Raw genomic sequence first — 26,787 nt, 5'->3', positions numbered from 1 at the left:
AGGGAGGTGGATTTAAAGCTTAAGTGCGTAACTTTTTGATATTAATGAATGTCCATTACATTCAAGCCATTGCCAAATGAGTTGCTAGAAAGCTAATTAAGACTATCAACTCCACACAACTCTCTGTATTTCTCAGTATGGCTATGTTCAGAAGATTGTGGCATCAGAACACAGAAACTCAAGTGAAGATAATTACCTCTTCTGAAGAGTCCGTCATGTTTTTTTAATCCTCCGTGTCCTCCTTGGCTACTAGGAAATGCGTGGGGGAGGCTTGTATCATGTGGATGCGCCAACAGTTTTATTGTCATTAAAAATGGCCTCGGAAAGGAACTTGTTTTGGTGGTTTATGCAGTGGTTTTAGTCGTGCAACAGAAAGCTCAGATTGGACAGATAGTCTAGCTAGCTGTCTGGATTTACCCTGCAGAGATCTGAGGAGCAGTTAACCATAGTCCTCAGAAATCTACCGGAGTTTAACATTACACAACACAAAGAAAGCGGAAGGTAACGGACATCTGGCCGAAATGAGGGACATCGGCACCTGAACAATCCCAGAACTGAAAGTCGACTATTTTAAAAGAGACTGCAGTGGCTGAACTTTTTAATATATCAGCCCTCAGTGTACAACTTATTCAGTTAGTCTATAATATGTTATTTCTTTTATGTTGTGAACAACTTTTCAAACTGTCCTTTCCAGGCTTGACTCACTTAGTGTACATATCTGCATCTTTTCATCAATCAACAGGTTTAAATCCTCATATTCCTCACCTCCTATCATTATGTAGTCCTACCTTTGTTGCTCTCATCACTGCAATTGCCTTTCCCTGTCTTTCTGTCAGCACTGCTTCTACAATCTTTAGATTATGATTACACCTTCATGTACCTTCACAACTTCCTTGTCAGTCCGTCACCACCTCAAGTAAGGTATGAAGTACAGTATACTTTCCTGTTACTGCATTTGCTACTTTTTCACCATTGTGATTCTCAGTCTTAATACCCTAAATGAGTTCAAGGGGCGTCCCCGTGGACTAAAGGTCTGAGATGCCATGCATAGAGGTCGACCGATAGTGGATTTTACCGATACCGATAGCTAGGTTGGGCCGTATTTGCCGATAACCGATTAATCGACTGATAGTATTTATAACTTATACAGTTGACAAAATATATACATTGTTTCAAAAAAAGTCCAGACGCTTTTGCCAATAATCAAAATAATAATGTCATATTTATTGATATTACACCCACAGCAATGCTACACAAGCATGTGTGTTGTCTAAAACAGTTCTCCTACATATTTGGAGTCATCCAGTGCAAAAATAAACATAATGAGCATTATAATTCATATAAAGGACAAACTATTTACATTTCTTCAAAAAATGCCCAAATGTATGCCAAATCTCAAAACAGTGATGCCATTCTTCTCTGTAGAACGGTTTAGAACGGTAACAGACGATCTCTGACCTGGAGGGATCTATCTTTCCCACTATACTCTTTGTTCTCGCTTGGATGCCCATATAAGGCGTAATGTGTGACGGACCTGCCGTCCGTGCCGGTAGCACGGAGTTAGCGGCAGAAATGACCGAAAACGTGATGAATTATGGACATCAAGTGGATAAATCTTGGATGTAACAATTTGGATTTAATGCTCAACAACCCCGAAAAAAGGCACAAGTTCCAGCTGGATAGAAAATCACCTGTAAAGGCTAGAAAGACACCAAAGACACTCCCGTGACGGCTAACTCGTTAGCTTTTAGCTGCAGCAATCAGTAAGTCTCTACGTTTAACTGTTATTAAATGATCTAAATATGAATCAGAGGTGCCGTTTGGGATCGTGGACGAGCCTTTAGGGTTCTGATTCTGACATTTGGGTCGGACTTGCGTTTATTTTTGTCAATGTTTTAACCGCTTGAGGTAAGTTAGCCTACTACTAATGTTTAGCGTCATCTCAGCCTCGAAAGCAAACAAACATACTGTTGTGCTGTTCTTTCTCTACTAATGCAGCATCTATTCAACAAATTAATAACTTTATAATGATATGACAAAATGTACTGTATACATACCTTTTTGCTGTCGATGCTTTAAACGAGCATCTGATGTCAGCCTTCTCCTCACAGCATGTGCTCTCAGTGCAGCGCGCAGTAACACGTGTCGAAAATAAACAACACGAGGCATCAGTGATAGTTTTTATTTCGCCTCTAGAGGCCGCTATTGTAATGCATGATGCCAGCAGACCCTTCTCAGCTCTGTGTAATGAATGACAGCGCGCGCTTCTCAGTCGCTCCAGCAACGGACGCAACCATCGGTATGGATTTTTGCCAATAACGATAGTTCCACCAATCAACTATCGGTGCCGATTAATCGGCAAAACCGATGAATCGGTCGACCTCTAGCCATGCAATCACAATGTCCCTGTTCGATTCCAACTGAGGATTTTTGTTGCATGTCGCCCCCCTTGCTCTCTCCCCATGTTTCAAGCTTATGCTGGGAGGCTCCACTAAAGAAAAACAGTAAGTATACATTGTAAGAGACATATTCAAATACAATGAAATAAAGGAGCCTATAATAACAATCCTAAGAGGCAATGAAAAAAAAACAGTAAACACAAAAAACATTAAATTGAACAACAATGACTAAATATAAGAAGCAATAACAAATACAAAAATATATACATTTCAAGGCATATTTACTAACAGTGACTATTGCACACAGAGTGAATATTGCACAGGGAGGTTGAATTATATTCAAATTAATTAAATTCAAAATGATATTCCTGTCACTCCACTTTCATCTTCTAAAAATAAAAGCAAAAAGTGGAGTTCAGGGGATACTATACGGCATGTTAGTGGTGATGATAATGCCATGGTGTTACCCATCTAACTTTTATTTAGAATATTTTTATGCAGTGAGTGAATTGTCTATTTAATCCATTGAACCTTGCTTAGGTAGACACTAACATTGCAGAGACCTTTCTTTTAATTTTATCACAAATGCATGCCAACCTGCTGTAACTTTGTAGGCATCTGTAGGTGGTCCAATGGTTTGCTCTTTTGCCTCCACCCCTTCCATGCTAATTTCATAGAGAACCATGCCACATTCAATGTGAAGCAATGAGCCTTCTCTTCAGTCTGTGTCTTTTTTTTCCCCACATAAGGATCAAAGGAGTGAAATGTGCTGATGCAGCCTGTTCACCGAGCTTCAGGCCAACCCAGGAAAGCACAAAAGTCTTCCATTCTTCCAGTGAAAATATGATCACTTTTTTTCTTTTTTTTCCTTTTCTGCCTTGGTCTACACAGTGCCCGAGCGAAACCAACTGTGGGCAACTCAACCTTGAAAGAAGAAGAAATGATGAGTCAGCAGAGAGCCAGATTAAACAACTCTCCTCTCATCACTCCAGGAACAGAGCTGACAAATGGGGCAGCTGCATGGTCAAAAGTTTCATTATAACAACCTTTTGATATAATACAGACTGTAATTAGGCTGAAGATTTTTGTTACATTCAGAACTGTAATTTGAAAGGTTTTACCATTGAGGTATTTCTTTTGATGTTACCGCTCATTTTGAAACATTTGAGAGCATGTTTCTTCACAAAAAAAACCCCTGACATTCTATATAATACCTAGTTGCCTTGTTTCCGAGTGCACTGATTGCAAATAACTCCTGACATGAACTCTGGAAACTGTAGCCATCTAGCATCTAGATTCTTCTTTCTCATTTATTCTTCATTCGCTTCCTGTGTCTGTCCTACAGAAAGGCGTATAGAGATACAAAATAAATTTAGGTCACTGTCACAGGGAGCTTTCACGGTGATGTGAAAGATGTGACCCAGATGTGTCAGCAGCAGTGCTAGATGTGCGCATTTCACCCTAATAACCAAGTGAGTGATAGACAAAGGCATTGTAATCTGTGTACAGGCCAGGGCTTTAAATTAACTTAATTACAATGTTTAAAGTTACCGGCCAATCAGATTTTCCACTAGCAACCAACAAATTGTTACTAATTTCAACAAAGATTTTAACTAACTTTACTACTTAATTTCGGCTCCTTTGGTTTGTTTCGCGCGGTTGCGTTTGTCTTCTCTGTTTCAGCGTAGCTCGCAAGCGATACCGCACGCGCTCAGTAGTAGCTGACGATTGTACGGCACGTCACGACATAAGTGTTCATGGGAAATGTAGGATTAGTACTACAAGCTGTGTTGCCAGATAAAGATGATGTTTTCCAACAGACCCAGGGCCCTATCTAGCACCCGGCGCAGCGCGGCGCAAAGCCCAACGCAAAGCCTGACGCAAAGCCCAACGCAAGTGTCTTTGCTATTTTAAGACCGTCCAGCGCCCACGTCGTTTAAATAGCAAATGCACCTGCGACCTACTTTGCGCCCATGGGCGTGCTGGTCTTACAGGGAGGTGTGTTCAGGTGAATTCTTGGCGTATTGTTATCTTGAGGCAGTGGGAAGTGATCGCACCATTGACCAACAAAAACCTGGTCTAAAGTCAATAACGCCGCATTTCATTGTTATTTTAACAGCGCATTAGTAAAATGCGCCTAGGCTGGTGCACAGTACGCACACACTGTGCTTGTTACACACACACAGGGAAGCGCAGCAGCACACAAACATGCAAAAGATTAAAAATAAAAATATTACAGTGCAAAGCCGCCATCATAATAGCAATGCGCCAAGGTACAAACGCGCCTGGCTTTTAAAGGGAATGGGAGATGATGTTGATTGGTTTATTGCATGTTACGCCCAAAACACACCTATGAATTAATGAAGACACTAAGTACAACCCTTTTGAACCATGCGCCTGGCGCACGGACCCTTTTTTCCGCCATTAAACTAGCAAAAGTGGATTTGGACACGCCCTAAACACACCTGCACCATGCGCTTCACGCCGTGTGTTTAGAGCTTTAAAATAGGACCCCAGTGTTATTTTATTCATTCATCACCGGCCAAATTGGCTATAAACTTTACAATGTAACCCGCCAAAGTTGATTTTTACCCTTATTTGGCAGGTTGGCGGGTGTCAATTTAAAGCCCTGGTACCAGCCATGCGTGGACAGTGAAAACAGGTTTTAGTGGTAAGATTTTATAATTTATTTTTCTAGTTTTCAAAATACAAGGGCCTGCAACAACCTTCACTGTAAGGATGTCGGTTTGTAGTCGTTCTGACCTCGAGACTCAAGACACACAAAGATACAAGACACGTTGCAGCTGCATGATATCTCAACATTATCACCATGACATTTGAAAATTAAGCAGCTCACATATTTGGTCTTTATATGGTGATATTAACACCACCCCAAGGAGTTAGAGTCATTTGACTAAAAATTTAGCCGATTAAAAATGCTATTTTATGCAGTCCTTAAAATCAATTCAGATCATGTGCTCTGCAGGAGCGAGCAAGTTTGATCTTGTTCTTATGCATCCAAAATATTCCTCCTCACTGTCATTATGTCCCAAATACCATGTAACATGGTGGAGAGATGCTTTAATGTGGGTGTATGGTTCTTTGTTTAACATTATTTGAATAGCACCTTTCATGCAACAAATGCAGCCCAAAGTGTTTTAAAATAAAGAAATTACATGACATAAAATGAGCATTAAGACATGGAAATTAATTAATGGAAAATAGCATGGAAAATAAAACACAACAACACAAACAAGACAAAATAAGATGAAAATAGAATACATAGATTGCAGAAAGGATTTCAGCTTTGTCCTGGTTTCACTTAAAGAAATGATTGCTGATCCATTTATTTATTTCCCAAAGACAGGTAACAGAGTTATAGCTGTAACATCATTTGGTTCAGCAGAGATATACGGTTGTGTGTTATCCGCATAACTATCTCAAAGAATGTGAAGTAAAACTTTCTCCTATTGATGTATGTTTTGAACCAGTTTAGCTAAATTCTTCAGTCAACATGCTAACATCCACAACAGGCCTTTTTCACGGCAGTCATTTTGACTCATAGTAAAAAAAACAGTCACTTTGTTAATATGAGACTTGAAGTTTAGATCCAAATCTAAAACATTAACAAGACTTTAACCTCAGGTTGAATCCAGCGACTTAATTCTCTCCTCTCCTCTCCTCTCCGGCTCTCTGTGTGTATTTAACTTCCTAGCAAAAATGGTTAACTTTGTTGGTAAAATGACACATGTCCTACTTTATACTTAATAAATATATAATAATAATAATAATAATAATTTCTTTAGATGACCTGCCTGAAGGTTCAGAGTTAATTGAACTGGCCCTTCTTAAAGAAAAGCTGGCCATAGTCTGGCTTCTGTGGTTCACATGGGCTAGAAACACCACTGGGGACAATCATTTTTGAAAGAAATACTAACACATTCTTCCTATGCACGATATGATAGAAATATGCGATAACGTTGTTGAATATCGCGATAACGATATTTCTTGCTATAAATAAACAGATCTTGTGTTACTCAGTGTACTTAGTTCTGCCTTTCTGCTGCTTTCAGTATTCTGCTAAAATACAACAAATTAATTGTTGAATTTAAGAAACCGAAAGGAAATCATTTCCAACATTCTTTTATTGTTCAATTTTTAAAAATTGAACTGAACACAAAAGGCACTATTAAGAAAAAAGTGCAGTTTTCTACTAATTCCCTTTTTTCAACTCAAAAAATGTCTGAGTGGCTTTCGCAATATGTTGCAGTCCTAATTCTTCCTCATACACATTAAGAATTGGAAGAATTAGAAATAAAACACAACCTCATACACTCACTTTACTGTGTAACTGAAGTTACTGAGTCATTTCGCTAACTTTAAGGCTATATTTTTACTTTGCTGCTGTACATGTTTTATCATTCATTATCCTGTAACTGCCACTTGTATTCAAAGTGACCACTGTTAAAAAGTTACTCAGGCTCACTTTAAAAAGACAGAGGGAAGGAAGGTCAGTTTCATTTGTTGGTGGTGGTGAACCATTTATAAATTCCAGCCAAGTGCAACAAAAAAGGGTATAGTTCAAACAGTGCCCTTTAAAAAAAATTATGATTTCATGCTCCGATATCTGTATGTGGAAGCCAGAGAGTGAAGACAAGCATCTACAAATAGATTACCTAGACAGTGAAGAAGGCAGGAGTAGTGTGAGTGTGACAGTGACATCAGCCTTATGAATGAACTGACTATGGATGAGCCCAGTCAGCAGAGACCCACAAGACCAAATTACCTAAATTACAAGCTACCCATGGTCTGTGTATTTCAGATCTTGACATTTACGTTCACTCTTTCATTGAAATGTCTTTCCCAGTAAGTAGTCTCATTCTTGTTTGATGTGTTGCATCTCCCTCTCATTTTACGCCAAACTGCACTGACATAAAAACATCTTCAGGTTTGTGTCTACATTCAGGGATTGCAAAACTATTTAACAACAATGCACTTCCTTTCTGTGGCAGGCTAGTCACAGTTCAGTGGCTGCGTGGTGCAACGGTTTGCACCAGCTGTCCGGGTGGAATCCAATGGCGCTTCATCAGAGCTGTAAGTTGATTAAGCTATCTGTGTGTCAACATGCTGCTGGGGGCTCGCCCCATCAAAGTCACATGAACCAGAGTGAAAAGAGTAAAGAAACACGACAGGTACCATCTGCTTGGATGGGCCTGGAGCCACTCATTTATCTGTCTTACCCCTTCCCCTTACCCCTACCCCTTCCCCTTACCCCTACCCCTTCGTCTTACCCCTAGCCCTTGTCCCTCGAAACTGAGTGGTAAGGGGTAGGGGTTAAATCATAGCCCTATGAAATGAGACACCACTTGTGACGTTGTCATACATACTTAGGTCTGTTTGCAATAAATATTTTTATACACAGTAGGGGTGCAAGATATATTGACTCTATCATTATCGCAATATCACATTGCGCAATATTATATTTAGGGGTGCAAGATATAGCGACTCAATATCGTTATCGCAATATATCGAAAGTGTCGCAATAAGTATGCAATATTTAGTTTATTTTGTGGAGTGCTGCGTCCCGTCCGTTGGCTGTGTGGCTTAGTTGTGTTTGATTTAGAGCCCGCTTGAAACGCTATAATGATCATCATTTCATTGGTCAGTTACCGTGCCACTTGCACATGTTAGTGAGTGTACCACGTGTGTGCATATTTGGACAGTGTAAGTGAAGAAATAGAGACAACAAAACGGAACGAATCAGAGAAGAGAAAGAAAAGTTGTGTCCTGTTCTCTTTATTTATTTTATACTATCCAACCAGTAAAACCGGTCTCATAAGCAGCTTTCTGGACCAATGAAAAATGCTCAGGTGTATTGAGGTCAAGCCTTCATTGATTTTGCCTGTTAACCTCTTATGAACAAACAAATCAACAGAGGTGGAAAGAGTACAGACATTCTACTTAAGTAAAAGTACTATTACTTTGATGAACTCTTCCTTAAGGACAAGTAAAAGTATTGTTATAAAAATCTACTTAAGTAAAAGTAAAAAAAGTTACTTTCTTACTTTTTAACAGCAGGGGGGAGATATACTCTTTTATATTTATACTTATTATACATCTTATTTATACTTATTTAATTAAATTGCAGTCTTTTGCGATTTGATAAGGGCACAAAGCCGCTTTCGATTTCATTTTGTTGACAGTTACAAAACGTTAGAGACCTTTTTTATTTACTTTTTAACGGATTTAATTTAAAATGTAGCAAAGCGCAATACTTCAAACAAAACATACTTAAGTAAAAGTAAAAGTACACATTTTAAAAACTACTTTAAAAAGTAGCTCTGCATCCACCTCTGCAAATCAAACTATCTTGAATATATACAAAAACCCATTCCTATGTCTGTTGCATGATCAGGTAATTTCAGTTTAGTTAAACAAAACAACATCAAATCTTTAACTAATATTCTGTATTTATTTAAACACATTTAGACCGGACACTGGTACAGATAACTGCTGTTATCATTGTAAGTCTCTGCTATGTGCGAACAAGATAATATAAATGTATACCACATGATACAAACAGCAAGTTGATCTTTGATGTTCGGACACGATTGTGTAGAAGGTCTCACTGAGAGGTGTTATTTGTTCTGGATGGGTTTGTTCATGTATCTTTCATCATCTTGGTACATGAAGTAGAGCAGAGTGTATTCACTCAGGAAATGCCAGGGAAAGTTGTGGTGTTTCATCTGCGTATTGTCACAAGATGTGTTATGTACACTGAGCTGGATGGTACAGGAACACAAGTTGATGAAACGGTCAAACTGACTGTGGAATTTCATTATGCAACTATCAGCTAACAAAGAAGTGAAGGGAAATACAAAGCCAGATGCAGTGATACACATGACACACGTCACCAAGGCCCGTACACTGCACTGTATCTTGTGGGAGGCCAATAACAATCATCATCCTTGTCCTTTGTGAGGCCTTGTAAATGTGGGGGATAGGCTACAATGGTCCACAGTAATGATAAACAGAAAGTCCACACAGAGCGAGAGATAGACTTTACGAGAGGAGGAGAAGGAGACACAGACATTTGGTGGAAGAGAGACAACAACAGAAACAAAAGGAAATGACTGGAGTCAGGAGAAACAGTCTAACTCGGGTTTTCTACATAATACGTTTTGGGATCTTGTGATTTTCAACAAGCTGATAAACATCTGTTGAAAATAAATTAGCCCCCACGTTTGGGCCCACTTCCTGACTGACAGGCATGGGTCTGCATAGGATGTGCGGCCTTCTAGAATAAGTTCAGGTACAGGGTAGGACTATAAAGAAAACTGCAATGTATAAAAATGATTGCAGATGATGTCATCATACAAATTTGCCACTTAACCTCATTTAAACTTTTTTGACCAATTCAGAAAGGGCTGTGCTTTTTACTTTTTTGATAATTAAACTTCTTGGAAAACATGACTTCATTCACCAACTCTGCAGAAGATTTGAATGGAAACCCCATTGTGCAAAGAGTTGACTGCCATCTTGATTGTGGCCTCAAGACCTGGAAAAGATATTAAGTTAAGCCCACAAATATGTGGTCCTCATGAAGCCCTAAAGTTTGCTAGTGTCCTGGAAATAATGCTTGTGCAACATTTCCACATGTACTGTTGGGTCACAGTAGCCAAATTCTTAATTTTCCTCCATGTAGTAATGTCTGTTTGCGAGCCAAATGTCTATAAAAGCAACCTTTAGACCGATTAGACTGTGCAGTAAGGGGGAAATGTCTGGGTACAGGAATTTAACGGCTTTGGGGTTAAAAAGTATATCACTGCTTAAGAGTAGAAGCATCCTAAGATACTTTTTTTTTTTTTAAACCCTGCATACCATTCGTAGTAGCTTACAGTGGCATATGTATTTTTATTCATGGCAAACATAGGATATAGTCATAGATATGATAAATTGTATTTACTACATCTATGCTGCCCTACAAAAGCAAAAGACCTTAACTCGCTAGAGTGTGGAACTGAGAAAAATTACTTTAAAGTTTTTTAGTTGTCCAGCCAAATGAATTATAGGTAGGACACTGGAAATCTGGCTTAGTAATGAGTCTGTTTTAGTAATGAACTTTGTCTGCATAAAAATGATCTTGAGCTCAAACTTGACTTTTTGACAGTTTACCTCTATTTTGAAGGTACTCTGCCTTTGTATTGTCTGCAAAAAGTGAGACTTCACGCCAAGGCAAAACTAAAAGCTTTTGTATTTGTGTTGTAGCTTTTGTGTTTGTGTTGTGGCTTTTGTATTTGTGTTGAACCATCTCAGCCACCGTACAAAAGGCAGTAACTTCCACATTATCAATATTTGGTTGCTGATCACCATTTACAAAATCATTATAGTAACACCTGTATAAAATCTAGTGATCATGGCATATATTTTTGATGATTTACAATTACTTATAGCCATCTACTTATTGCTATCTTGTACCCTCACTCAATTTGAGCGTTCCAAAACAAAGTCAAAGAGTGATAACTGGTGTTACGGTGTTCTGCCTTGGTTTCTCCTGGGCTTTTGGAAGTTACTGTTAAGACATCCCATTATTTTCTCGAAAAAACAACAAACTTGACTCAAGATACCTTCCCACATGATAAAGGATGTCTTGAATGTCCCAAAAATATCATTAACTCATTTTCGACCACTTACTGTATTTTGCCTTTGCAGGGGAGTATTAGAACTTGGCGTTGCTGTGCCTGTGATGACACCTTACCATCTCTGTCATCTTGTGATCTCCTTTAATCCCATCAGGTAGGTCAAAAACTCAACTGAACAGACTGCTATCGAGCCAGGTCACATCATTGAGGCCATGCTGTCAGTCAGAGCCAGACAGCGTGAGTGAGCATTTCTGGGATTAACACAAATGCAGGGAAGGTTTCTTCCATCACAGCTGGCCATGGGGAACCTGTACTGATGATCATTGTTATCATCATGAAGTCAGCTAGATTCAACCATAAAAATGCTTGCGAGGGCTGCGACTAATGATTATTTTGTTATCACTTCGATCGAACCTGGGACCAGAGAACCAGAGAAATTGCATTTATGCTTGAAAAATGACAAAAAATGTAAGCAATTATACGATTAGTTTAATAGTTTCAAATCTTAATGTTTATTAGAACATGTTGTAGGCTCCATCCCTTCACACAGTCTGGCAAGGACCGCCTGGCAAAACAACACCAAATAGTCCCTAGCGTGCCTATGGACAAGTATAATTTCATGTTAGGAATCTGGTAAGGAATGAGTAGATGGCTGAGTCAAATATAGTCAATTCAGTTTTTTAAGCTTTTAGCCTATTGAATGTTTGGACTTCCCACAAAGAGAAAAACTTCAAATTAACTTTTCAAATGCTCAAATCTGCATTTTATTTTTTTCATTGCGGTAAGGAAACCTAGAATAAGAGACAATACAAGCCTTTTACATGAGAAGTAAAAGCTGCATGGGGCTAGACCATAGGGCTAGACAGTCTTGTCAGTATTATGGTGGCGTTTTGCACAATGCAGTGGAAATGCTTAGTTTACATAGATAGAAAGCCGGTTTGAAGTGGCTGTGTTAGTTTAAGTAATCTTGTGCGTGTCCCTGTCTGTCTGTCTGTCTGTCTTCCCCACCATGTGGATAAGGGTAACAAGCCTAAACCGGTTCATACGTAGATGGGAGGCCGGTTTCAGCTGGCTGCGTTGCCGTAGTAACGAGCTCTCTATAAATACTGTCGGGTCTTTTACCGGTTCCCACTTTAGTTCCAGTCCTCATAGAGCCGATATCTCCAGCAGCGGACTTCATTGTGAGGAGGAACTGCATACTTTTTTTTAATCCCAGCATTCTGGTCTAATGGACACACTCTTTGTAAATGCTTTTTAAGGTAAGTCAAGGATTTTTTTTATGTCACGTCACATTTTAGATTTAAACGCTTTTCAACTAACAAAGGGTAGCTAACTTTCGGTTATGGCGGGTTAAAGAGGACAAATAAATAGGGTCTTATTTATAATAGGGTATTCTTGCTATTCCACCATAACGTCAATGTATTTCATAATGGAATCGATCTTGAGTTTTAACATTACGACGTGGCCGGTGTGACAGGCGGCTGGTTAGCTAACGTTATTTAGCAATTAACATATCGCTGTTAACCTTGCTAACAAACCAGCATAACGTTAGCCTGTTACGTCCAGGGCCGTAGACGTCGGCGAGTTGCCGTTAACGTTATGCTGAACACGTTTTTAAACGGGCTGTGTTAGCTTGGCTTAACACGTTAACGTTACGAGTAACTTCAGATGCTAAATCGCCTCATGGCACAAGAGATCGAACGGAACCGGCACATTTGACGTCAGTTGTTAGTCACCGATTGGTTCATTTTCATGCCATTCTTTAAGCTAAAGGCGGATCTTCTTTTGTAATTTGATTAAATCTGCACTGGGCGGGGTTTAAACACTTCTGTGCAGATGGTGTCAATACAATTAGTCATAACAGTTATAAAATGGACCGTTACTTATAAAAGACCAATTTTTAAGCTAATTATAATGGTTTTAACAAGAAAAGCCGTATTTTTATGATACATTTGTACATGTAACATTCCTAGTAATGTAAGTTCAGAATACATTTATATCGTAATTTGAAGTTTTAATGCTGAGCTTAATAATTCTGTGACTTCAATGATCCAGCCTTTTCCCCTTCAGGAAAGGAAATGCATTTTGTATGTCTTTAAAAATACTGTCAAATTATCTTGTTTACAGAATAATCACTCTAGGAAGACGCACACTGGCCCAGGCCTTGAGTGTTATTTGAAGGGATTTAACTTCACTGGCGAGCCACCTTGGCTTCTCTGCACCTGAGCAACACCAACACTAAATTTCATCTCTTTCATATCCAAGTAAGCATTTTCAAGTCTGCTGTTTTTCATTTTACAGAAACTGACAACCTGTAATGTCATTTAGTCAAGTACCAGGTTTTGAGAATTACTCCCATTTGCACTGTTAAGACTTTCCCAAGGGTGGGGAATGTTATGGAATTTAGTAATTAAAGGACACAAGACACAACAAGACAAGCTGAATGTACTCTCAATATGTCCTCCACTCCCTCTTTCAGTTTACTAGTGACTCACCAAAAGGACTTGTGACCATGAACACTGCCACTCCCAACGACTTTGACTTCTCTTTCCTGGAGGAGGGTTTCTCTGCCCGGGATATTGTTGATCAGAAAATCAATGAGTCTTCCATGACGGTAAGCGTCCTGTGCTGCCATTGTTCAGGGGATACACAGATGGCCACTTTTTTTTTTTTTTTTTTTGTTAGGTGATAAATGTCAGCAGGATTCAACTCTGAAAGCAACCTTGCTCAGGTTACTGCTATTGCATTGTCTGAATTGTATTTCCTTTACTTGACTCTTAAGCCCATGGTGGTGTAAATGATCGTCAGTTTTAATATTAGTGTGTATTGTTTGCAGTGTATTGGAAAATGTTCAACTCCTATTTTATTTTTTTTTCTCTCATCCATTACAGGATGATAGGGATGCCTTTTACATCTGTGACTTGGGAGATGTACTGAAGAAACATCTGCGCTGGGCAAGGGCCCTGCCTCGCGTCACTCCTTTCTATGCTGTCAAATGCAACGACAGCCGGGCTGTAGTTATGACGCTGGCATCCCTGGGTGCTGGCTTTGACTGTGCAAGCAAGGTGCGTGTTGGAAAATCCCCATAGCACTAGATGTTCTCAGAATAACACAATACAAAGCTCTCTTTGATGATTAGCTGAAATTGCATTGGCAGCTCGTGTTTTTAGATTGGCGCTTTTTTTTTTTTTTTTTTTTTTTTTGCTGACTGTTGGCATTGTCCCCCTCTAGACGGAGATTCAGATGGTTCAGTCTCTGGGAGTGGATCCAAGCAGAATCATCTATGCCAACCCCTGCAAGCAAGTTTCTCAGATCAAGTATGCGTCTGCCCATGGGGTTCAGATGATGACCTTTGATAGCGAGGTGGAACTCATGAAAGTGGCCCGCTGTCACGATAGTGCCAAGTGAGACATTTTACCATCAATAAGATATAATAGTGGTATCATTTTATCTGCCTTCTTTCTATTTTTTTTTCACCCTAACTCCGTTTCTGCTTTGTGCCCAGGCTGGTGCTGCGTATTGCCACAGATGACTCGAAGGCAGTGTGTCGTCTGAGTGTGAAGTTTGGGGCCACGCTCAAAGCTTGTCGAGGTCTTCTGGAGCGGGCTAAAGAGCTGGGGCTGGACGTGATCGGCGTCAGCTTCCATGTTGGCAGTGGCTGCACTGATCCCGAGACCTACTCCCAGGCAATCGCTGATGCCCGCTGTGTCTTCGATATCGGGGTGAGTTGTGACAGAAATGCATGTACAACAATGGATTTATGTGGTTTTTGTTTTTAGTTTTTTCACCCAGCAAGGTAAATGTGAGATTCTGAATTTTTTATTTTTTTTTTACTCCTAGAATGAGCTGGGCTTCAACATGGACCTGCTGGACATTGGAGGTGGTTTCCCTGGTTCAGAGAATACTGAACTCAAATTTGAAGAGGTATCTTGTTTTTTCATGGGAAAATATTAGTCTGTTTTGGTCTTGGACAAGACAGTACATCCTTTTGTACATTTAGCTGCAACATCAGTAGTTCTAAGTGGAAACTTTTTTTTTTTTTTTTTTTCCCCTTGCTAGATCACAGCGGTAATCAGCCCAGCCCTGGACAAGTATTTCCCTGCTGAAACTGGTATCAGGGTCATTGCTGAGCCAGGGCGCTTTTATGTGGCCTCTGCTTACACACTGGTTGTCAACATAATTGCCAAGAAGGTCATCATGGACGAGGAGTCGGCCTCCGACGGTAACTGCCTTGATTTAGAAAAATTACTAATTTTAGAAAATTTAGTTTATTCCGAAAGCACATTTATTGTTTACATTTCTCATTGGGCGAAATGACTTGTGCTTTCTTCAGAGGAAGACGAAGGGACCAGTGATAGGACTCTGATGTACTATGTCAACGATGGAGTGTATGGATCCTTCAACTGTATACTTTATGACCATGCTCATTGTTTGCCAACACTACACAAGGTAAGTGACATTCAAGGACTGAAAAAGTGGCATGTGTGTAAAGTTTCTCATCAGGGAAAGGTGAAACAAATGATAATGGTTTGTGTGTCTCTCCCCTCCCTTTCTAATAATAGAAGCCAAAGCCAGATGAGGTCATGTACCCCTGCAGTATCTGGGGCCCAACATGCGATGGCCTTGATCGCATTGTTGAGCAGTGTTACCTGCCTGACCTGCAAGTGGGCGACTGGCTGGTTTTTGATAACATGGGTGCCTACACGGTGGCTGCCTCCTCCACCTTCAACGGCTTCCAAAGACCTGACATTTACTACGTCATGTCCCGCACTGCCTGGTGAGTAGATGTCACAAAAGCTGAAAGTGGTAGTTGGTAATGGATCACTATCTATCGCTGTATGTTTGTACTGGTAATGGCGGCAGCATGGGTGTTAGCCCGAGCAAAATGTTTTTGTTTTTTTTAATATCTTACTTTCTGCAAGTATGGCTGGTCATGAGGAAAATTTGCAGATTTTAGTATCTTTGTTACTAGACCATCTAACTTTCTCTCTGCGTTGTCTTCTACAGGCAACACGTGCAACAGATCTGTTCCCAGGGCATGCCAGCTCCTGCGGAGGAGTCTTGTCTTGAAGTGCCAGCCTGCTGTGGTCGAGAGAGCAGCTTGGAGATGCCCAGCTTGGAGATGCCCGCTAAGCCCTGCCAGGCCCATGTGGTTTAAACGTGTTCTGTACGTCGCAGCAATGTTCTCCGGATCTAGCATCCTTATTAATTATTGGAGAAGGGCTTTTTTTATTTTTTTTTTGTCTTCTCCCCAAATGTACATTTTAAGGCCAGTTACTTGACAGGAGGAGAATGAGAGTGACATGTTGTTGCACACATTTCATGTTCTGTACGGACGTGGGGATCAACCCTCAATGAAATGAGGCTGAATCACACTCTGGTGTCTCTGTGTGTTCCAGGCAGTGTTACAGGGCAACTTGTTGCTGCAGTCTTCCTTCCCTAAGTTGTGGTTAATGACTGTAAGATCTGGAACACTGTAGTTCATGAAGAAAATGAACTGATCTAGTGTAGGGAGACAAAACTTCACTGAATGTTTCCCTTCAGTAAAGCGAGAGACCCGGTTAACATCTGAAGTCTCATCCCTAGCTGGTAACTCGCAAAGAGGTGGTTGGAGGGTTGATTTGATTCCTCAAATGGCTGCTATGTTTATTTATCTTTTCCATGATCTCCACTTCTGTACAGAACCACTCAAAAGTGTTAATCCTCAAGATGTTGACATATAAAACTTTTATTAGCCATGCTTTCCCATGCAAAGTGTATAGGTACACACAAGGTAATGCACGTGTCACATTCTGCTAGTCAAAACACCATATAATGTGCTGATCTGGCTGCAGCATTTGAAATTTTTTTTTTTTTTTCTCCCTTTTCAGACAGCATTAAAGAAACCTACTAAATAGACATTTTAGCTTAGAGTTAATGCACATTTCAGCTACCCATGTCAAGCATGTGATCCACCAGCTTTACCCAGGTCATCTGGCACTGCAGCTGCCACCAAAAGCACATCTTCAGGATTAACCCTTAAAACACAGGGACTCAAGAAGTAGACTGCCCCTCTCCTCTTCTCCTCCCTTATTTTGTAACCTGTAGAAGACAAGTCTGTTCATGATGACTGAGCAGCAGTGTTAAAAAAACAACAACATGCATTTAAAATGGATATGAAAGAGATGGGATTGCAAAATCATAATGCTTTCCTATGGAAACTTTCAAGTTTTGTATTTTTTTAATAAATAAAACATCAGGTGCAGAGCCAAATTATGAATGTGTGTTTTGTTAATGTGGGACAAAAAAAGACATTCATTGACTACTTCCATAGCAGTATGGACCATAGAACACTCTTCTTAGGATGTTTCAGGAGTTCCATCTAGTGTTTGCAGCAGGAACTGGTTTAAACCAGTGCTGCCTGTGATGTTGCCACAGTGACATTTGCAGTAATAACTGACATTGGATTTATGTTCTTCCTTTTCACTGGTATGTGTGTTTCCACTCATAAATTTCATACACATGCAAGGTAATTTATTTAGCATTCCAGAGTTGACACATGAGCCTAAAGTAAACCCCGTTACTTAGAACACACTCGTGCTCAGACGTGTTTAAGAGTCTCTGTGCTTGGAATGTGAATTATTCCTCAAGTCAGTCCTGAACTTTAGATTTTATACTATGCATGCTACAACTGGATTGTGTAAATTGCCCAATCTTAAAGATAACAAATCAACTTTGTTCCAGAGAGTTACTTCATCTACACAACAGCTTTCCACACTTAATAGATTTTATTGAAAGTATTTTCAGAAGTTATTACACCCGTCTTTTCACATCATTACTGTCATATTTTTTTGCACAAATATAGAAAACAAATTGTAAAGAAAGAAAAGCACTATAGAATAAATAAAGAAAACCTACAAAAATAATTGAATAAAATAAAACAGGCATGAAGATATTTGCACAGGCACCATATATATATATATATATATATATATATATATATATATATATATATGAATGACACACACACACACACACACACACACACACACACACTGATGGCAGTGTTGGGTGCCAACCTGCTCATCAGGAGAGGTCAGGGGTTCCGTTTCTTGCTCAAGGACACTTCGACTCTCTGGAGGAGCCAGAGATTGAACCACTTTCGATTACTAGACCAGTGGTTCCCAAACTTTTTTTTACATCAAGCACCCCTAAACTGACAAATTAGATCACAGACTCCCATTTAATAAGATTTTGTCCCAGGGTTCCCCATTTGATATGATTTTTATTTTTGCTTTTAGACGTTTTTATTACAGAAAGTGCATAAAACCCATGACCAAAATAGTCATCCATTCTGTCATTGTGTTACTTATGGATGATTCTATTATCTTTTTTGGGAACCACCTGAAACCCCCCTCAAGGACCCCCATGGGGTCCCCAGCCCCCATTTTGTAAACCACAACCGCTCTACCTCCTGAGCCCCTTTAATGGGAATATATTTTGTGTGTGTGTGTATCTGCCCCTTATAAAGGTGAGTTGTACCAATAGTAACAGTAATATGTTGATACATGCATATATTTCATATTTATATTCACTACATCTGGTTCTACTCACATTTACAACATTTGGGAATTCTAGTAACATCTGTAATAAGTGACATTACATCCATAACAGTAGTATTTACAGCTGTTTGTCATGAAATCATTGGCCTTTGTTTTGTATTTTAATTAGAGCTGCAAAGTTGAATCGATTAGCTGTCAACTATTAAATTAATTGCTAAACTATTATAATCGATTTTAATGATTTTTTGTGAAAAAAAGGTAAAAATTCTCAGATTCCAGCTTCTTAAATGTAAATATTTTCTAGTATCTTTCCTTCTCCATGACAGTAAACTGAACATATTTGAGTTGTGGACAAAAACAAGACATTTGATGACGTCATCTTGGGCATTGGACATTTGAGATCTCCACTTTTGGGCAAAACTGAAATTTTGAGCATATCAAACACTTCATATCCTGCATTCTGATGAATTTTTCTGAAACAATTTGTGCCTTTTCTACAACACGTTATGGTGCAAATGTCTTTATTTATGTAAAGGAAATTATTATAAGATGTTGCACTGGCCAGTTTTGATTATTGGGGGGGCTGTACCCACCCACCCCCCTCTATTCAGCCTATTGCCGGCTGAATAGGCAGTCAGATGGATTGCCTATTCAGCCGACAGCCGTCCGTGGCCGACGCCGATTAAAAAAAAGGCAGACGCGTGGCGACGGTGCGGGACACACCGCACAAACTAGAGCGACGGTCGCTCACCCTCGGCCCAACTTGGACCGACGGCCGACAGTCGCCTTGGTGTGTCAGGGCCTTTAGACTCAGAATCAGAATCAGCTTTATTTGCCAGGTATGACGACACATACGAGGAATTTTGTTTTGGATTATACATTGCTCACAATGTGCTTACTCATACAAATCAAACAATATATACACACTATAAACAGAAACAATAAAGACAGGTTGAGGCAGTAGTGCAATGAAGAGTGCAAAGTGTGCAGGAGTAAATTATTATTATGATCAATTATTATTATTTTAATTATGGAGCATAGTGCAAAGGATGCTGGAATAAATAAGTATTATGTTATTATATGAGCAGTTGAAAGTCCCAATATTTAAGAGCTAGGATTGGCAGAAAACAGAGTTTATAAGAAATAACACAAAAAGCACAATGGAGCGTAATCCAGAGGCGGCCGTCTACGGCGCCATCTTAGTTCTCAAGTCTTTGGTCTACTAAGATAGTATTTAGTGACAGCCCTACATATGACACACACACACACACACACACACACACACACACACACACACACACACACACACACACACACACACACACAGGTTTGTGGCACTATCTTTGTGGGGACCTGTCATTGACATAATGCATTCCCTAGCCCCTTACCCTAACCTTAACCATCACCACTAAATGCCTAACCTTAACCCTTACCCTCACCCTAACCATAACCTAATTCTAACCCTAATCCTAAAACCAAGTCTTAACCCTCAAACAGACCTTTAACCTTGTGGGGTCCAGCATTTTGGCCCCACAAAGCTGTCGGGAGCCCACAAGTATACTGGACTCCCGGTTTTTGGACCCCACGAATATAGATAAACAAGCCCACACACACACACACACACACACTCACACTCACACTCACACAAGTAGCATAGTGTACATACAGTGTGTGATGACACTGTAATTGTTGAAGAAGACATTTTAGGATATACACTTATTCTCTTTCTGGCAGAGGATTAATTAAGAAGATTGATAGGCTTACCAATCTCATATTGGATTGTTAAATACAAAGACTATACAGCCAGCAGCCAGTTAGCTTAGCTTAATGGACATGTTAAAAAATAAAAACAAAAACCCAACGTTAAACGTTAAAAAAAAAATAAAGTATAACAAATGTCAACATGTCACTCTTATGGAGATACCTTCAAGTAAAGTGTTACCGAGTTTTTTAAGTTTGGATACATTGTAACATTTTTTTCAGGTCATTATCACAGGTAAATAAATCTGCCTACCAGCCTAACTAAATATTAGTAATTAACACGCTGTATTTCCTTTTGATGCGTATTTCTGTGTGGATAATCGTTGCAACTTGGCAACCGCAAAGATCTTATAGATGTGCGTGTGAGATTATGATTTCACCACAACCATGTCTCTCTGCTCATAATGCTTCCTGATGTACAAAGTAATGGCATTTTCATTATTAATCTCTTTCCTGAACACCATGATGTAACACTTTGGGGCCAAGTGACATCCGAGAATGCTGTAGCTAGAAATGAGAATGGCTGAGCTTTCGATGGCACGTTTGTACTTCCCATTCAAACTGATATAAATCGGGATGAAGAAAATCCAAACGATTAAAAACAGCAGCATACTGATGGTGATTAGACTTGCATTTTTATACAGATCTGGCAACTGTTGACCTTTGAATGCAAACAGGAAACAAATAAGGGCCAAGAAAGCGTTGTAGCCTAACATGGCAATAAAGAATCCAGGGAAGCCTTTGTTACACTGCAGCAGGACAGTCTCGCTTGATATGGTTTCATGTTCAGGAGATGGGGGATTAAAGTACAGCCATGACACACACAGGGCCAACTGGATCCCAGAGACAATTGTCACCACAGCCAGCGGCTGGTTGAGCTTCTTCATCCAGGAGCCTGACTTTATGTCAAAGCTGAAGCCCACGAAGATTTGGAGCAGGTTGGCCAGAATGCAGGAGATGCAGAGGGAGAAGGCTATGCCGAAGAGAGGCATGCCTACCTTACAGGAAGCATCAGTGGGTTTCCCCGCAAAGCTAAATGTAAGGCAGAAGCAGAGCAGCAAGGACAAAAGCTCCAAGAAACACAAGTAACCTCCAACGGCCTTAACAACAGGAGTGCTGCGATGGATTGCAAACAAAATAGCAAACACAATGGAAACTATAATACCAAAGACTCCCAAGACACTCAAAAAGATAATGAAGGGATCTGACCAGTTGAGGAATTCAACCATTTTCTCCAAACACATATCCCTCTCTGGAGACGAATAGTTCCCTGAACTGCAGCGTGTACACTCCGCACCTATGGAGGTGAACAAAGAAATGCAAATTGATTTGTATGAAGAGAGTATGAATATTTTTGCGTATTCATCAGGGAGAGTGAATTCTGTTGAAAAGTGTTATGAAAGGGAATATTTTGTTAAGCAAATACCAAACCCCATCATCTGATCAGCATTACAGCGCAGCAGTGTGACAGTAAAGTCACGCAATATTTCCAAATGAATGCAACGACAAACAGGAAACAACAAACCTGAACATCATATTCCATATACTACTCCTGCATAGGAGAGTTCAAACTTTTTAACTTTTGAATGCATTATTTAATAATATAATAATAAGTCAACTTTCTTTTCTTTTCTTTTTTTTGCATTAAACTGATACCTCAAATTGTCCTGTATAGGATATCGTCTTAAAGCTTGGTATAAACAACATATTTATTGTCGTTCATGGTTTTGGTTTTCAGTTCAGATATTTCCTGTTTTCTTTTGTTTTGTCCTAATTTCCTCTTATTGCTGTATTGTTCTCGTTCCTTGTCCATGGTTCAGTCCGTGTTCTCTATTTTGTTTTCCTAGATCCATCGGTGTGTATGTTCGCATGCGTCACTTCCTGTATTGTTATAGTGTTCAATTTCATGTGTCGACTTTGTCTAGTTTTGTTTCCTGTTTTTGTTTCCTGTTGAGTCAGATTAGTCTTAAATGTGTTTCTCCTGTCTGTGCGCTCACTTTGTCTGGTGTCAGTTTGTCATCTCACTTTATGTCAAAAAGTTCTGCCTGTGCCTAGGGCTGTGTTTTCACGTGCTACTGGTTTTTGGATTTTTGGATAATTACCAGCTTACTTGGATTGTTAGTTTATTTTTTGGTCATTAAATCATTCAACTCTCCGTTATCGCCTCATCTCCTCCTCTGCCTTTTGGTCCAAACCTACAAACTCCTGACTTGTGACGTCGGTGGTGTGCACCCTGATCACATTTAATAAATCTTAAGCCCTGATTTAAAAGGCCTGAGCGTTGGAGCATAATTCAAGTTTTGTTGGAGTTTGGAGAAGCTGATCAGAAATTTATTTTGGCTCAAAGCCATTCCGTGCTTTATGAAAAATTAATCATAAGGCTCAGGCGCCCCCTCAAATCAACAATTCTTTGTATGTTCATTGTATGCACTACAGATCATAGCTACAGAGTATAAAAACATTCCACTCCAACTCTCCCCTATTAAATATCCTCAGTTGCTGTATGTATGCATAAAAGAATCCTCTCAGAAGACAGGATCTTTATTATTTGAGGTGGTGTGTATTTAAAGGAAACACTTACCATTTGTATTAGAAAATTCTCCTTCTGCACACGGAACACAAATTTTGCAACACTGATTGCTTAGCTTTTTCAACTCCTGCCCTGGTTTACACGTTTTAGAGCAGTTGTAGGCTGTTACCTTTAAAAGACAAAAAAGATTCAGTACCACATAATATCCATAGCTTATTTTGGGAAATAAATATATAATGACATTCTAACCTTACCGTCACATTGTGCATGATTCTAACAAGATCATCAGGGACTTCGAATTTTCCATCTGGCCAGTAATGTCCAATGGTTGTTATGTTTGTGCTGGATTCAGCCATGTCCCAATGTACAATATCATATCCTATACTGGGGTCTCCATTGGCGTCAAAGAATATATGTGTGTTGTTGACAGTGAAGTTTACTTTCTGGATTTCCAAAAGAAGCTGTGGAGACAAACAACATTGACGTAAAATGAAAGAAATGTTTCTTTTTCTGCTTATATTACTTGCAAAATGACACATTATAAAACAGGAAATATTTCACATAGAAGACTTTCAAAAATGTTACAATGTTGTAGGTATATTTTGTCAATAACAAAAAAATACATTTCTGTTTCTTTAAAGGAATAGTTTGCGTATTCCTTTTCTTGCAGAGTTTTAGATGAGATGGTCTGGATCAAGGGAAGTCCATTTCCAGGATAATTGCCTGCTGCTCTCTGTGTGTTGCTGTTCTCAAACTCTGTTCACTTCGGGAAACAACAACAAACTTCGAGCTAGCAAGTTACACGCTGAAAATGGAAAGTTTTGAAGAAAAGTTTGACCGTGCAAAAAGGTAGGCCTGCTTGGTTCTTTCAGGGAGTGATTGTAAAGATTTACAATAAATATGTTTACGGCATTTACTCTCTAACTGGGATGTTTTGAGACTGACCATGGCGATACACTGGTAAGAGCAAATTACGTTTAGCCATGTATCTAGCTAATTTATATAACTCGTGTTACTGTATTGTGTAACAGTTGACTTCATTTGATATTATATGTGGTGTTTTCTTTTTGCGGGGTGCAAATGTTACACCGAAACAAGTTCCTTCGTTCGGAGCTTAGCGTCGCCCAAGACGATTGTGATTGCTTTAAAGAAATGCAAACAACCTAGAGCGTTTTTTTTTTTTTTTTTCCTATCCTGGAATGTATGTGGAGCGCTGTGGAGATCTCTGGCAATGGGAGACTGAGAAGATCGATACCACTCTCTGGGTTTAGTGGCATCAATCTTCTCATCAAATTCTGCAAGAAAAGTATTAAGCATTTTTTTTTCCAAAAAATGTCAAACTATTTCTGTAAAGACACACATTAGCAATGCATAATCTCCAATGTCACAAGATAACTTTACTGTACCTCCAAGGCTGTAAATGGGGTGCTACGTTTACACAGGTGGTTGTCACACTTTAGCAAGCTGCGAAGCCCCTCAGCAATGACTTGAACAGCTAGGTAGATATAGTATGATTCATCCTGGTCAATGTAATTGGCCAAGCAACTTGGATCCAGACATTTCTTGGATCCCTGTTGGCTGTTTGTTAGCGAGCATGTACTTTTTATGTTCTCCTTAGACTGATCAGAACAAAGTGGATACTGAGTCAGGTGATGTTCGAGAATGGCATTAGTGGACCCGTTGAACATTGAGATGACATAGTCTTTAAAACCAGGAACCTCATTCCTCTTAGCGATGAATCCGAAAACCTTCCCGACCATCTTAATGCGTGGCATTTTAGTAATGTTTTCAGAGGTGGACCATGCATCACTTGCAATCCAAGTTCTGTTGAGGTTGTGTTTGATGGCTGCTTCCATGATGATAGCAACATTGGCTTCCTTGGTGAACACGATAACAGCTTCAGCAGAGGATGTATTGATCTTGCTCACCAGCTTAGCCAGCCACTCATTGGTTTGGGAATTGTACAGAGAAAAGTTACCAGGCAGGATGTAAATGAATTCAATGCATACATCCTCCGATTTACGGATTATGGTCACAATGCTATCACTGCCGTACTTCCCGTACTCATCATCACTTCCTACAATGGCCACTGTTTTCCAATGAAACTGTTTCACCAGCTCAGCAATGGCATTTGTCTGATACACATCACTAGGTACTGTTCGCAGAAAAGTGGGGAACTTTGACTTGCTGCTGAGTAGCTCGCTCGTCGAAGAATAGCTAATCTGTAACAAACAGGAATATATCATGTTAAAATGGTTTTGCATGCTGTTTGCAACATAAATACTCCTTTGTATCAAGACAAAGGTATAAAAAAGTATACTAATTACAATTTTTGCATTATGTGTTATCAAATCTTAGATTTAGATAAGAATTCTGTCATAATCTCATCATTAGCCCTATTCAAAGGCATCTAACATATTTTGCTTTTTCAACTGTAGTTAATAGGACACTATCAAGTACAGAGAGAAGACGAACCTGGGCAACTGATGACAGAGCAAAAACTCGTGCAACAGCTATTGATACTTCAGAATACCTTTCACCTATCACTGCCTTTGTTTGGGGTTCAGGTAAAGCAGATTGAAAGGTTGCAGGTACTAAGCAGCTCTGAGGGTTCTTCAACATCTGGAGTGTCGCTCTTAAGGCAAAGCTGACATCTCCACAAGTGTCATAGATGTCATATCCTATGGTGAAGTTGGGTAGAATCCTAGTGTGCTGGTTTATTTCTCTGATGGCGTATATCATCACTTGAGACCGAAGGAACGTTTGTAAATCATAGCTGCAAAAATTGACAGAGGACACATGGAAACAAATAATTTATGTTATAGTCATGTAAATGGACTAATTGTTAATAAGAGCATACTTTAATTCAGTTCAATTTAATTTATAGTGTCAAATCATGACAGAAGTTATCTCTCAAGACTTTACAGATAGTTTTTTCTTTTCTTTAATTTACAGAGACCCAACAATTCCCCCCAAAAGCAACCATTTGGTGCAACAGCGGTGAGAATATTTTTTCTCCTTTAACAGAGCCTGGCTCTTGGTGGGCAGCCATCTGCCTCGACCAGTTGGGGGAGAGGGAGAGAGAGAGAGAGAGACTTATACTTACTCACTACAGGAGAGCGGTCCAGGCATTGTTGTTCTATTGGTTTGAAAGTGAATTGGGAAAAGTCCTCCAATGATGATGTCTCCAGGAGAGGATGCATTTAGCAAACCAAAAACCAAACAAGGGCAAAACACACTCATGATACTCACAAATAACCACAGCAAGAACATTGTGGATACACAGGGGTAAAACACACACATGCAATCGTTCCTTTTTCTAGAGAATGAACTGGTTCGTCGACTACAGCTGTCATATAACGGCTATTGTGCGAAGTCAGACTGGATCATTTGCATTGTCAGGTGTAATCTACCTTAATGCAAAACACTAGCGCATCTTCCAAAAACAACACCTGGGTGGCACAAAAATAACACGGTGATTTGAATAGCTCATAGAACCACCCCACTATGGTAACAAATTATTTATAAACTCTTGATGATTTTCCTACCTTCAGATGATAAACTGGTTTAGACAAGACAGGTGTATGTATTTGACTGTATTTGTAAAGCATTTGAATTGTGCAATGGCTCTTTTACTCAGGTAAGTGACCCCAAAAAAGAATAACTGTGGCGCAGTTTGCAAAAGAGTCCATGAGAGGGAAACATGCTACATGTAGACTATGCTCTTTAAGTATCTTGGGCCTCAAAAAGAATTGTGTTTTATTTAACAATGAGTCATACCATCATGGTAATTTGTTCAATTACCATAGCTTGAGTAATATGGATATAATATATATTATATTTTGCAAATCAATTCAGGCCCACATAAACAGGTCATTATTGAATCAGTGACTTCTTAAAACACATTTTTATGA

At 39.5% G+C, this 26,787-nt stretch overlaps 2 protein-coding genes across 2 annotated transcripts; one reads left to right on the top strand and one right to left on the bottom strand.

Annotated features, from left to right (window-relative positions):
- The first annotated feature begins 12,031 nt into the window (after positions 1–12,031).
- On the top strand, positions 12,032–16,910 carry odc1 (ornithine decarboxylase 1). Its single transcript, XM_031321292.2, has 11 exons — positions 12,032–12,300; positions 13,169–13,305; positions 13,521–13,655; positions 13,933–14,106; positions 14,273–14,445; positions 14,547–14,763; positions 14,882–14,965; positions 15,101–15,263; positions 15,375–15,490; positions 15,604–15,818; positions 16,049–16,910. Exons 3-11 carry the CDS (start codon positions 13,554–13,556, stop codon positions 16,197–16,199), a joined length of 1,395 nt encoding a protein of 464 aa, XP_031177152.1. The 5' UTR covers positions 12,032–12,300; positions 13,169–13,305; positions 13,521–13,553; the 3' UTR covers positions 16,200–16,910.
- A 3,739-nt stretch (positions 16,911–20,649) lies between these two features.
- Positions 20,650–26,228, bottom strand: LOC116065841 (G-protein coupled receptor family C group 6 member A-like). Its single transcript, XM_031321478.2, has 6 exons — positions 25,980–26,228; positions 25,349–25,649; positions 24,280–25,095; positions 23,128–23,334; positions 22,925–23,042; positions 20,650–21,640 (listed from the first exon to the last, which is right to left on the bottom strand). Exons 1-6 carry the CDS (start codon positions 26,174–26,176, stop codon positions 20,712–20,714), a joined length of 2,568 nt encoding a protein of 855 aa, XP_031177338.2. The 5' UTR covers positions 26,177–26,228; the 3' UTR covers positions 20,650–20,711.
- Between the last annotated feature and the right edge of the window lie 559 nt (positions 26,229–26,787).

Source organism: Sander lucioperca, chromosome 18 (assembly GCF_008315115.2).
Source record: "Sander lucioperca isolate FBNREF2018 chromosome 18, SLUC_FBN_1.2, whole genome shotgun sequence".
Classification (NCBI taxonomy): Eukaryota; Metazoa; Chordata; class Actinopteri; order Perciformes; family Percidae; genus Sander; species Sander lucioperca.
This window is presented reverse-complemented; position numbering and strand designations above follow the sequence as displayed.